General features: G+C 50.0%; 1 protein-coding gene across 1 annotated transcript in view; it reads right to left on the reverse strand.

Moving 5' to 3' along the window:
- Positions 1 to 11,472, reverse strand: part of LOC116793592 (hydrocephalus-inducing protein-like) — a 59,060-nt gene extending 47,588 nt beyond the window's left edge. The window contains exons 1-9 of the mRNA XM_032701540.1: positions 11,350 to 11,472; positions 10,190 to 10,312; positions 9,022 to 9,141; positions 7,911 to 8,045; positions 7,133 to 7,347; positions 4,493 to 4,620; positions 3,791 to 3,992; positions 1,600 to 1,765; positions 460 to 559 (exon numbers count right to left, since the gene is read on the reverse strand). Coding sequence (XP_032557431.1) covers positions 460 to 559; positions 1,600 to 1,765; positions 3,791 to 3,992; positions 4,493 to 4,620; positions 7,133 to 7,347; positions 7,911 to 8,045; positions 9,022 to 9,141; positions 10,190 to 10,312; positions 11,350 to 11,424 — 1,264 coding nt within the window. The 5' untranslated portion in view covers positions 11,425 to 11,472. The remainder of the gene's footprint in view (positions 1 to 459; positions 560 to 1,599; positions 1,766 to 3,790; positions 3,993 to 4,492; positions 4,621 to 7,132; positions 7,348 to 7,910; positions 8,046 to 9,021; positions 9,142 to 10,189; positions 10,313 to 11,349) is intronic.
- Between the last annotated feature and the right edge of the window lie 2,284 nt (positions 11,473 to 13,756).

The following is a 13,756-nucleotide window of genomic DNA, read 5'->3' on the forward strand; positions in this document are numbered from 1 at the left end:
TGGGCTCAGCAGGGCTCAGCTACCTCTGGTCTGCTATTGTCTGGGCAGTGGGAGGTGATCCGGGCTCAGGGAGCACATTTCTACCTCAGCTCCTACTGCCTGATGATGGATCCATGTAATGAGGAGCCATCCTGGAGGTCAGTGCTCTAGAGGGGCTTAGTGCCCATTCCCTAAAGCTGTTCTGCTGTGTAGCTCTTTGGCCTTTGAGGAAATACTGGCAAACCCATGGCATGAAAGCTTATCCATACACTGCTTGGATTGTTCTGGGATCAGTGTCCTGAGCCCTGGCCTTGCATGGGAGACCACCAGGAAGCCGCAGGGACAGTGCACATGAGCCAGCACTGCCCTGCTGACCATGGACCCTTCCCAGCACTTCCATGGGAGCCCAGTGGGCTGGAAGAATATTTGCATCTCCCCCTCACTGTGTGTGGGTGAGAGAAAGAGGAGAAGGAGCCGTACCTGAGATGGAACAGTAGGCCACTTTTCTATAGACTTGGGCTTCTTGGGGTTTAAAGAACACCTTGATTTCAGTTGAACCATGTGGCCCAACCTCTCCCTCCTAAAACAGAAAGAGACAAAAAACGATTTACCTTCCAATATCACATTTCTTCTTTTCAACCTGTAAGCCTTTACTTAGAGCAAGGAGTGAACAACACAAAGAGCCCGAGGAAACACTCCAAAACCAGCTCAACACACCGCAGGATGCTCTTAATGCTCAGCTGATCAGCTCCCACTCTACAATATTCCTACTGCTCTGACACAAGCGCTTGGTCACATCGTGCTGCTGTCAGCTACAGTGGTGTGAAACTGCTGTTGTGTTGACACTGGTGGCTCTTGGCCTTAGATGGGCGATAGGAGTAACCAAGAAGAGAACACGATCCCCTTCCTTGGAAAGAAAAAACTTAGTTCAACTTAGTTTAAAAGAAAGCAGAGGCTGGGATTATTGTAGGGTTTACTCCAAGATGAGGAGGGATTTTGCACTGCGCAGACAGAGGGGATTCTTCATCTCACACTGTGCCAATACTCATAATCAGGGCTCTGGTTGATGGAAGGACATGGAGGTCTGCTTGCATAAACAGAAAAAGATTTTCTGCCCCTGTGTGCAATAGAACTCAAAAAGTTCATTTCAGAGTCTTGTGTTCAGGCTCCCAGATGACACCGGAAGGGAGACTCAGACATGCTGTAAATCCTGGTTCCAGGGAGGGATTGGCATTTCCATGACCTTGGGCTGAATTTGGCCTCCTTTTCACTTCAGGTCAATCTGTGAACTGACAGTGCTCCAACACCCTCTGGTAAGCCCCACACATCACGTGTAAGCTGTGCCCCTTCCTACAGTAACTGATCCCTCTGGACACTGCAAGGACACGCACCAAGCTCCCTTGACGTCGAGCCCTTGCAGCAGAGCTCAGCTTTAGGCAGGTTCCTGCTGCCTGCCAGGAGCCCACAGGGTAGCAATGCTTTTTGCAACAAGTTCTCCAACCTCACCAGGAACCTGATGTCTTCTCTCTGGGCACATCAAGCCAGCTGAGGTGGGGATCTGCCGAGTGAGCTCATTCAGGGAGGGGGAGGAGGAGGAGGAGGTTCTCAGCTATCACTTACCAAGGGCTCAATGGTGAAAACATCATCTGAGAAGAGCATGGGGTCTGCTTCAATCTTTGCTCTCTCCTTCTCCAACTTGCGGTCGTAAAGCCGAAGCTCCTCATAGCGCTTCTCTACGGAGAGCTTCGCTGTCTCCAGGGGAGGCCGAGACAGATTGAGAGACAGCCTGCAGCCACAGGGAGAAACAAAGGCAGCAGGTCATTTAATAAGCCACTTATTTGCAGAGCTGAGTGTAAGTGCAGAAGCAGCAAAGCGCTCAGGGAGGAGCAGCAGCAGCTCCCCAGCAAGGGGCTGAGCCCAAGCCACAGGGTCCCAAAGGGCTCAGAGGATCACTACTTGTTCACTCGCAGGGCAGGTGGTTTTTACTCCACACTTACAAGCTCAGGAGAGGTTTTGAAAGCCAGCAGCCCTCAAGAGAACCTCCTGGCTCAGAGCCACTGCCAAAACTGAGGGAGAACCCACCAGTGACCTCAACTGACTCTTCCTACCACAGAGCTGCTTGGGGGAGGCAAACAAAGATCAGGGAGCCCCCTCATTGCCTGCAGGGCCTCCCTGGGAAGAGGAGAAGAAGCTGGCTCTCAGCTGCAGGTTACCAGCATCACTCCTGGCTTCTTCCCTTTTGGACCTGCAGGGTCTGCCCTGTGTGCCCTGTTCCCTACACTGCCTTACACCAGAGCATCCCAGAGCACTTTGAAAGCCAGTTGATGAATTCAGGCATGGCATCTCTTCAGTGACATTAAAGGTTTTATATGCATGAAAATAGAGGCCCTGAGAGGGGGACATCTAGTCTTGAACCACCTTCTTTTTTTCCTCCTTTTGGCTTTCTCTGCAGACCTTTGGCACAGTTAATCTCTCCATTACTTGGTAGCTGCAGCAGAAATCATTCTAGTGTTTTAAGATCACAACCAAGAGATGAGAAAGGAACAGCTGCTTCCCAGCTGGCAGATCACTGTTCCCCCCTCAGACTCCAGTCCCCTGGCTGTGAAGAACCTGCAGGTGGCAACTGGGGGGACAAGTAGAAGGCTCCATAGGGAGCAAATTGAGGCAGTGGAGTATAAACAGGACAGCACCCTCACCCAGACAAATTCAAACACAGTTAGAAAGGAAGTACAGTCATGGATATTACCAGCTGCACACAGACAGAGCCTTGGGCAAACACTGTCACTGGCACCAAAAATACTGGCTATGGCTGGCTCCCTGCCCCAAAAATACTGGCTATGGCTGGCTCCCTGCACCAAAAATACTGGCTATGGCTGGCTCCCTGCGCAGCACATTCGGAAATGTTTCTCCATGGCTGACCTGCAGCGCTGGGCATGAGGAGGGCTCTCAGCCACTTAGATGGCAACTCTCTGCTCAACCTCCATCAACAGACAGTGATTTCCCCATGACCTGCCAGAAGGCCCTGATACTTTGCACCCCCACCTTCCACTGCCTTGTGTTATATAACAAGGGAATACCTGCCTGAGTGCAAGAAGCGGGGTCACAAATAGGACGATTGATTTAGGGGGCACTCGCCTTGGAGGACCCCCAGAGTGGACTCCTGACAACCACTGAACTAAGACCTGAGCATGTGGAATGGCAAAACTACTCCCACTCTCGCCTCTCATGCTAATGAGGGACTGTATAGAAGTAACTCACATAAATGGCCAGGAGGCAGAGGAGCTAACTAAAAAAATAAACCTTTATTCTAACAAAAGGGAGAGTTCACTCAACAAACCTCAGTGAGGTCTCTCAACTCAGTGGAGGCTGCAGCTTCTTTTATCCCCTTTGCCCGGAGCACAGGTCCCTCCCCGTTTCTCCATTGGCTGGGATACTCTGGAGTTACAGGCTTCCCAGTAGGCCTACTGTGTGTCCCCCATTATGTGCTGATTAGGTGGCTCTGGAGGTCACTGACATTGTTCAAGGTGAGGCCACAGCACTCACTTCAAAATGGAGGACATGGCCACATGATCCTCCCATGCTGCTAGTTGGTCCCCCTGTCTCTGGGCAAACTGCCCCTCTCCCGAACTGACAACTGAACAACCAGCAACTTTGTTGGCTCTTTACTGCGAGCTGTGACTGCCCTGCAAACTTTGCAGGAACACCTACTTGTTCCTAATACCCTAAAGCACTCAAGAGCACAAGCAGCCCCTGAGCCCATATGTTAGTTTTACCCTTGGGCAGTGCATGTCACCGCATCTTTCAGACCAACCTGATCTTCTGTGGATGCTCGTCTGTCTCCGTAGCAAAAGCCTTCCACTGGAACCGGGCTGTGATGTTAGTTCTGTTGTGGATGACCATGGTTCTTTGGCTTGACAGTGTGAGATATGTTTTGTCAAATTCCAAAGAGTACTTCTCCAGCCCGATGTTGAAGTCCTTAGCTTTTCCAAGAAGCCTGGTGTAGGTATCTTCATCTGGAACAAAGCAAAGAGGAGTCTGTGCTCAGCTCACTCGCTGATGGAATTAATTACAAGGACCAGAGCAAACCACAGGTAAATCTCATCCCTGTTTGAGGGCATCCACTTTATCAACCCCCTAAACACTAACTAGTTTTCACTTTTCTTTGTGGTAAAGCTGGGATGGGGCAGTGCTGCTGGAGGGGGAATTCAGGTGGCTGGGACAGTGGGGAGTTGGTAGAGGACTGTGGTGGGGGTGCAGGATGGAGAACACCATGGTGACACCAGGGTCCCCCCAGGGATGGATCAGCACACAGCAACACACCACATCCAGAACAGGGACAGACTCAGCCTTGGCCCCTTCTTTGCTCACTTCTGAGCACTGAAACACACGGAGGCTTGAAATGAACAGTTCTACAAGTAGTTTGCAGAGCAAGTCTAATGTTATTCTGCTTAGAAAGGGTTCTGCTATTTTGAAGGATGCAGGGTGAGTGCACCGTGCAGTGCCCAGCACTCACCAACTACGTCGTAGTGCACTGCCAGGGATGCGGAATGATGCCCTGTCTCCACTGGGTGATATTCCACTGTCACTTGCATGGTTTCACCAATGTCGAGGGTTCCCGTGGCTGGACTGACAGTGAAAGGGCTGCAAGACCAAGAGAGAGATCAGGACTCTTGGGGGAGGTTTGGGGATATTTGCAGTCTAGTTCACTTCAGCTGACTTGTGCAAGCAAGGAGCAAAGCAACCACAGTCAGCAGAAGACAGACAGAACACACAGCATTAGAAACAGCTACTGACTCTCTTCTGAGGAGATGCAGCCCGCAGAAAATCCTGTTGGATAAAATGAACTCATCTCCCCCATACTCTGCATGGAGGCTCAAGGGTCTGACTGCCAACAATCCCATCAGAGAGTGGTTTGGGAAGAGCACAGAGAGGGTTAAGAGCTATTTGCATACACAACTTGACACTGACTGCCTCAGAAATTTCTCTTTTTCAATCCCCTGTTCAAGAAATGCAAACGGCAGGGCACTACCTGTCCTGTGAGATTACAGCCTAGGAATCAACAGGGAGAATAAAGTCTTCCTTGAAGACCAGAGAATAATGAGTTTAATTTGCAGTGTGGTTGTGTGGGGTTGTTTTTCCCCTTGTAAACATCCTGGTTTAGCCCAAGAAAGGGCACGTTTTATCAGCATTTCAATGAAAGCTGCTCGAAGAAAAGGAGCAATGAAAACTGAATGAGTGCAACTGCAAATTGGAGCAATACAGTGACATGGAAACAGTACCCAAAAGGAGGGTCCCCTTTACAGCCTGAAGGATTCAATCCCAGCTAAATGAAGTGCCATTAAGAGCAGCACAGCAAGGGAGCTGAACAGGAGGTTTCTGTGTATTCACCAGCCATGCAGTCTGGGATTCTGGAGTGTCATCAGCCTGGTAACTCTTTGCTTGGCCCACCAGAGAAACAAGGGAAATAATTAGGCAAATGTGGGTGCAATTTGGATTTAACAGGAGCAATTTGGCTTTGTCACCTGGTAAACAGCTCTTGCCTGACAGACACAAAAATCAGTGCTTTAATGCTTTGGGATAGCTCAGGTGAAAGGTGCTTCTGCCCAGTGGCTGCTGGCCTTTGTGCTCTTTGTACAGCCCCACTGAGGAAACAAAAGTTTAGTGCTTTGCTGATGGTTAATTTGTCACCTTAAAAACATTTCCTGGGGAATCTGATGATTATTAGAGAATGTAACACAAAAAAAATAAATAAGAAGAAAAACTGGAGCCGTGTGCAAGCTGAACTTTGTTCCTCTCAGTGGTGACAGCTGATGGAATTGCTGCTCTTTCTGTTCCTTAAGGAGCTATTGCTGCAATTAGGGGCCTGACCCGGGCGTTACCACCAGTGAGAACATCACTACTTGCTAATGGAGAAGCCTTGGGCCAGCAATGTTTTTGTGCTGGGCCTGAGACTTTGGAGAGAGAGGAAGAAAGACAAGGTCCCACCAGGCCCAGAGCTGGATTACTCTCCATGCTCCAGCATCTGCCCCGATGGGGGTGCCAGGACTGCTGCAGGGCTCTGCTGGGGTTCAGGGGTTCGTTGCCTGGGCTGGGAAAGGCATGGAATTTTTTTCCTGTTCTTTTGCCAGAAATTTTTCCAGAACAGAGAAGCTACTACTTAAGGGGAATCCCTGGCAACTCTTCAGCACTACCTTCCCTCCCATTCCCTTCCTACTCCTGCCCCATGTCCATATACTCCTGCCCTCAGATGGCTGGATGGGGAATGAGACTCCTGGCGCTGACTTCAGGGGATGCCTGAGAAAGAAGGTGTTTTCCTATTTTCAAATTCTCAGAAGAGGATCCAGCCAAGTTCAGGACTAAGAACTCAAGTGCAAATCAGTCCCTGCATCTCCGACATTTTCACATATTCCCCAAATTGCTCCTGTTTCTTATACACCTGTGCATATGCCTATGGGCAGATGGTATATCAACAGGTATGAGAGGACCTTGAAGAAAGTTCCCAAGGAAGAATGAATGACAGTTTGACAAAAATTTAACCAAGAACAAAATAAATTGGAAAAAAAAGCAGAAACACAGGAACTTCAGAGTACTTTAAAAGAAACCTGAATGAAAGGTGAGGGACACTTAATTAGAATAAAATGCTTCTATTCAAATATTAAATGATCTGCTTGAAAATTTATACTGGCTTTCAAAGGTTCTTCGTGAAACAGAAGAGATGACTGATGCCCTCAGCTGACAAGGGAAATCAGATCGGCTTTGACCAACAGGAACTGCACAGGCTGTTCACAACACAGCTCACGTTGGGCATCTGATGAGGGGGCCCCTGATGTGCCACACGCTCGAGGCCTCCTGGAGAATGGCTTTATTTGGCTGACAGTGGGAGGCAGCCATTTCAGAAGGTGTTGGTGCTCAGGAGGGTGCAGACCAACTACTAACGTGTTCCAGCAGTCCCCAGGAAATCTGGGAGAGACAAAGCTCAGGGCTTGCATCCTGCTTAAAACACTAGAAGCAACAGCAGGCCCCACATGTCCTGCCTGCTTCCAGCTGTGGCTGCAGTGCAGCAGCTCGGATGCTCTGGTTCCTTTGGGATACTCTTTCCCAACTCTGCCATCACCCAAAGGTGTTTTGCACTAAGACAGATGAGCTGCTTTACCTCTCAGTGCTGAGGCTGTAATAGGCTTCCAGGTTCCCGGTGTTGCGAACCACCAGAGTCTTCTGGGTCCTGTGGTTGACTGGACACGACGAGAAGTCCAGCTGGTCAGGGAAGTCCAAGACTGGCCGGGCACCAATGGCCCGGATTGGCACAATGAACTTTTCCTTTTTGCAGACGCAGACAAGCTCGTGGAAATGGTCTTGCAGGAAAAGAGACTGGCAAAGCACAAGGCATTGAGTGCCATCCTCATGGCAGAAGAAAAAGTGCTGTTTTCTATGAGCCTTTGTGGGCATGAATTTACCTCTTCCACCCCAAAAATGACCACTAATTCATACTAATAAAGGCTGGAGAACAGAGCACATGAAAAAGCATCATTTTTCCTCCATTCCAAAGGGGAAGAATAAAGCTCTCTGGATCTTTTTGTTCCTCTGGTATTTTCCATAATTAAACCCCTTCCAGTGAGCCTAGAGATGGCTAAACATCAACACCCCTCCCTGTCATTTCCCTGCTGTTCCATGTGCCTCTTCCCTTGTGAACGTTCAAGAATAGGCACGGAGGGAAAGCAAAGCCCTCTAGGCCCAGCTGCAGGGACTGGCAGCACCATGCTGTGCCAAGGTGTTTAACCACTGCAGGGACTGGCAGCACCATGCTGTGCCAAGGTGTGACCAGCTCCAGGCTGCCTGCCCCCAGCCCAGAGCTGACCTCACAGCACAGGCTGGGCTATAACCAGTGTGCAACAAACGCTGTAGCTTTAGAGAGAACATTCCTCCAAACTCACCTTGTTCCCCTCAGGGATGAAAAGGATGTTTATAGTACAAAATGAGCTCGGTGGGATCTGATGGCACACACCATTGGGGCCGACCAACTTGAAATAAGGTGAGCTGTCCATGGTGACCTTCACCAGCCGAGTAACCTGCAGGAAAGACACAAAATGGTGATTTTGCCACTTGTGGAAACAGGAGGAGACCTGGGTGTGCCCTGGTGACAGCCTTCCTTGACCATTTTCCCAAAGGACTTTTAGCTCTGGAGGTACAAGCAGAGGACACACAAGGGCAAACTTGAATCCCTTCTGCCTGGGCAAAGCAGCTCGGCCAGAGGCAGTAGGGCAGTGCCTGCTGGGAAGGAAGGTCAGGCACCAGCAGTATGGAGATAGAACACCTGAACCAAGTCATCCTCATTTTCAACAAGCCCAGAGAATCTGCTTGCTTCTGCCTGCACACAGCCATGCAGCCCTGTTCCAGAGGGAGAATGTGCTACCTGAAGGCCAACCAGCACATTGTCCTGGGGGAAGGAAGAAATTCCCTTTGAAAAGACTGAGCTGGAGTGGGGAAGTCCAGCTGTGGGGAGATAGTCACATGGGCACACCAGCAAGAGGAGACCAGACACTTGGCCTTACTGGGAAACTGAAGAGAAAAGGAGGAACACAGCACGACAAAGAGACAAGCCCCAACACAATGAGATGGCAAAGAGAATTGAAATGGGCTGTAAAGAAGCAAGGGAGAAGCACAAGACACTGCCAGGAAAGGCTGGTGCAGAAGATGAGAGCAGTCAGCTTGCCAGAGTGATGGAAAGCCAGACAGCCCTGCAGGCTGTGTCTATCAACTCTGGGCTTCCAAGGTATTTTCTGCCTGGAGAAACATGACCAGCACTGACAGTGTGGTTTCACTATTCAAAGCCAATCTCAGCTCTCCAGGGGCTCTTGCTGCCTGGTGATTGTGGCCAGGCAGCTGCCAGTGCAGGCAAGCCAGAATGCTGTGCATTCCTGCAGCCACCCTGCTGCCAGTTTCTGCCCTCAGGGGAACACAGGCACAGGGACAGCAAACAGGCATTTTCTAGCACACTCTCCTCTTCTTCTAGCACAGTGTTAAGCTCCACATCCCAGCACTCACCTTGCTTCTATTCCTCAGAAGCAGGGGCATTTCACAGACCTTGCCAAGAGCATAGTTCTGAAACACCAGCTCGGATGGGTAAGGCTCAAGCAAGGTCTTGTTCTGGTCAGGTGATGAGAACTGGAGAGGCAAGAGAGAGCAGGGAGAGGTTCAGCTGCTGGGAGGAAGGTTTGTGAATGACACTCCTCTGTGGATCCCCAGTGAAGTACAGGCTCTTGGTGACTAGGTCTGCCCAGCTGCCACTGGGGGAACAGTAGCTCACCCACCTCTGCTCTGAGCTGATCAAAAGCTGCTAGACCACACTGAGCAGGCTCAAGCTGAGCAGCTCTTTTGGCAGGAGTTTCTCCAGCTTTCCTTCTCCAAAATGCCAGGCAGCGCTTATCTCCAGCACAGCCCTGTGCTAATGGGGTCCCAGAGCTCTGGGCACTGACTGAGCACCCAAGCAGTAAGTGAAACTCAAGAATTTACATCAGACTTCATAGGAAACAATTTTTGGATGACCTTTACTCTGAGGCAGGGAGACTGAGGCCCACACAACTCCAGACTCTAGAGCTGAGACACCAGTAAGAAGAGAACAGCACCAGAGTAGGTTAAGGGCAAAAAGAAAGTACCACAGCAGATAGGAATAGGACAAATGAGGTGAATGCTGGATGAGGATAAGGTTCAGCTCTTTTCTCAGCAGTGCTGGGCAACTTGAGTAAGACTGGAGTTGTGTTAAATTGGGAGTAATTACCTCAGGCCCTCAGCCTTCAAAGGCCAGCGCTGCCACTGTGCAGGGAATCCTGTGACCCCCAGCATTTGTCAGTGACAACACCAAAGCAAGAGGTGGCTCTTTCAGTGGGACAATGGAAAATGGCAAGCTGGTGCCCTTTTGTCCTGCCCCAGCCTTCCCCCGGTATCGTGCCTTCACCATGGTAGCTAAACTCCAGCAAACCCCACCAGCTTCAGCAGAAAATATTTGTGTTGGCTTAGCACAGATCAGGACTCCAGCATCTCACTAGGAGAAAACGTTTTGCCTTTATCCCAGCAGAAGGAACTCAACCACCACCAGCAGTTTGGAATAACAACAGGACCTGGACACTGAGGTGTTTCAATAAGCTGGAGGCAAGGCACACAGCCTCTTCAAATGTCACATCAAACAGCAAGAAAAAGGGCAGGAAAAGGCTACCTTGCATTTGGAGTTGTCACTTGTGCCTGGGTGCTGGACAATCTTGGGCAACTTTGTCTCCTGAGGGCTGTCCGGCTTCTTCCTGAACCTGAGACCCAAGTTCCTGATGTCAAAAATGCTCAACTGAAAGGCAAAAAAAAACCAGCAAGAGCCTCAGAAATGCCCTTATTCAGAAAGGCTTTTCTTGTTCAAGTGTCTCTGATGAATCATTTGCGATCACGGCCACCAGCACAGTCCTGGAAGTTACCTGCTGAAATATTTAACATCAGAAAACTAGTGGTATAGAGCAGAACACACTTGCTCTAACCAGGTGGCTCTGCCTCATTAGCTTCTCCATGATTTGATGTGACACGTGTGGGGATTTCTGCTCTTGGGGCATTTGCGTCCTCTTTACTTTCACTGGATTGAGCCAGTGACCTTTGCAGAGAGTGGCAAACTGCCCTAACTCCATCCCTGCCCAAGGCTCACAACCCCCAGCGTGTGAAGATGTCACTGCTGGCTGAGTGTGAGAGAAGCAGAAAAGCAGCGTTGTGCCAAGACCGAGGTGCAGAGCAATAGGTCCATAGTTCTCTCTTTGTAATTAGTACGGGTTTTGTCTCTGTCTGGCCTCACAGTCCCATCCACAGAAGAATATAGAGAGATGTCCTTGACAGAGCCTCAGCTCTGGGTCACCTCCAGCCAAGTGAGCTCCAGGCAGCAAAGGGGATGTTTGTGGGTGGGAAGGAGGACTTGCCCCAATTCCACTGCTGCCTGCAGGGCTGGGTCTGTGCTCCACACAGGAGATGAGACAGAACAACTGGTTAGGAACCTGTTCCAGGGGGACCAGCCACCTCTCTCAAGGCTTCAGGCAGCGTTTGAGCTGCCCACCACGTGCCCAGGTGCCTGGAGGGCAGGTGTGGTCAGAGAAGCACAGTGACTGTGCCAACCTGACAGAAGGAATTCCTGCGCTTTACATTTGTTTAACTTGGCTCCAGTGGCACAGCCAGGCAAGACTCTGGACTGTCCCCAGCACAGCCCCTGCCAACAGCAGCATGGCCCTAAGAGCTGGGGAGGGGGTCTGTAGCTTCACGGTGCTGTGGACAGCAGGAGGGGCTGGGAGAAGAGGGACACAGGAGGAGTTTCCAGCCTTAACACAGCTCCTGGCCACAGCAGGTACTTACATGCTTGGGCTTCTCAGGCTCTTTCGGCCTTAGAGGACGAGCCAGCAGCTCTCTCCTCGGGAATCTGGAATCCATTCTGAAGGATGTTGTGGGTGGATAAGTCGTGACAGTGACTGTGCCTCAGCTCACCTGGAAGGAGCAACAATGGAATGCTGAAAATCCAGAATCCCATTCCTGGCAGACCCAAAAGATACAGTGGTGCTGCGAATTTTATATTATTTGAAAGTAGCTAAGTGCTCGTTTACTATAAGTAAGCCAGAATTGTTAGGCTGGAAGTTGGACTTTATTTGAACTATATGGCTATGTTGTGTAATTCAAATATGGATCAGAGTGAAACCCGGAGCTCACATTCTGAACATTAATAATAGTTACAAGACACAAAGCTGTAGCTTAAATATTACTTGAAAATTATTAGCTACAGTGGACAGCCCATAGCTGGTGGTATAGGAACTGTAACAACCTCCTCTTCTGCAGGCCAACCAAGCCCAACTTCCTCAGCCACTCCTCACAGGACTTACCTCTAGACTGAATCAACTGTGTTCCCCCTCCCTGGACCAAGTCCAGGGAGGGAGAATCTTTACTGCAGTGAAGGTCTCAGAACCAGACACAGTATTTTTGCCTGTTGAGAAACACAAATGGATTTGATGTGATTATTTCACTGAACTCAAGGGCAACTTTTGATAGCTATCTTTGTACACATAAATATAGATGTTCCCATCTCTGTGCCTGCATGTGTGTGAATTGATCATGGTCTATGTAGTAAGCAACAGAGTGAACCTTGCCATTAAACTTTGCTAGGTCACTGAGGAGACACCATTAAAGGGACACAACATATGGGGGAGCAGGACCACGTCAGACTTTATCCTAGTGGCAGTTCTTCTCCAGCATCCTTATCCTACAAGAAGCTAAGGGTAAACAATCACCAGCCTGACAACCACCTCTCTCTGTTTGTGTCGTACAAAGTTGACGTGCAAGAAAGGGCAAGAAGAGAAGACAACTCCAGAAAGTGGGTCTCAAGCACTAGAAACACAAGAACACGACACTGTCTTATGGACACCAGGACATGCTGCAGCAAGAGCTAGGATTTAAAGCTAGAAATTACCATCTAATGGGGAATGGAACATTAATCTGGATTTCAGTGATTTATTACTTGGTCTTGAGAATAACTGGGTTGTGGGAGCCCAAACCCAGCTTTCAGCAAAGAAAGACAAGGCTGACAAACATCTCGTGATTCAAGAAGTTTGGACCCTTGTCCAAAGACCTGTTGATGTGCAAACCAGAGATATAAACCTGGCTCCAAGAAGAATTAAGAAAGGACTTTTTGGGATGATTGTTAAAACTATGTCTAAACCCCTGTAATCCCTCTATCCCCCATGTAATCCTACTAGAAGAAAAATTAACTATTTGGAACCTGCAGTAAAACCTTGTGTAATTCCCTAATTAACATAGGTTGTCCCCTTCATTAACATGTCCAAACGCAGATGCCTTTAAAATAGTGTTCTCGCGTTCAATAAACTATTCCAGTTCCCCCATACTGGGATCGTGTCTAGCTTTTATTTTTCAGATGGCCACTAATGTCGCCACAACCGTGGGGCTGAGGACCTTCTAACATTTAGAACATTTGTCAGCCATCGGCTGGCTGGACCAAGGGAAGCAGCACTCCTTGTGTTTCGGTGGTGTGTGCGTAGTCAGAACTGAAAGAAGGCAGAAGACATGCACGGAAACTTGTCCTCAGCAGGAGGGACCTGCTGAAGTGAGCTGACTACGAACTCCAGATTGGGTAATTATTTTTAAAGACTTTGTAACGATAAGTAGGGTACAATGGGGACTCAAATATCTTCTGAAAAAAACCCACATTTATTTAATTTTAAACCGCGAGCTTAAGCAGCACAGCGCGAAAATTGACGAACAGCCCTTGCAGAACCTGTTGCTGTGGGCGCAGCGTCACATGTCAGAAATGAGCGTTACCAACCTTCTTGGTACGCGCTTGTGGGACTCGGCAACCACCCGAAAAAACCTCAGCAGCTGCTGCCCGGGCCGGGCCCCAGCCGCCGAGCGGAGCGCACAAGCACATTGCAGCCCGACACACGCTGCCCGGAGAGAGCCGTGTGAGACAGAACCATGGCCACCGCCGCTGCAGCCACCCTGTGCAGGGTCGGGGTGCGAGCCAGCGCCAGCAAACTGCCGCGCTGTCTCGGCAAGTCCCTGTGTCACCGCCCGCTACCGCTCTCAGCAGCAGCAGCCAAGCAGCGGCCAACAGCACGAGGTCAACACCCCAGAGCAGGTCCCTGAGGAAGGGCCACCACCTCCGGCCCCCGAACAAACAACGAGACCGAGAGACCCGCGCCGGCAGAAGCAGCAGCGGGACCCGAGCGGGAACCACTCAGAAGGCAGGAGGAACCCGGAA

Source organism: Chiroxiphia lanceolata, chromosome 13, assembly GCF_009829145.1.
Source record: "Chiroxiphia lanceolata isolate bChiLan1 chromosome 13, bChiLan1.pri, whole genome shotgun sequence".
Lineage (NCBI taxonomy): Eukaryota > Metazoa > Chordata > Aves > Passeriformes > Pipridae > Chiroxiphia > Chiroxiphia lanceolata.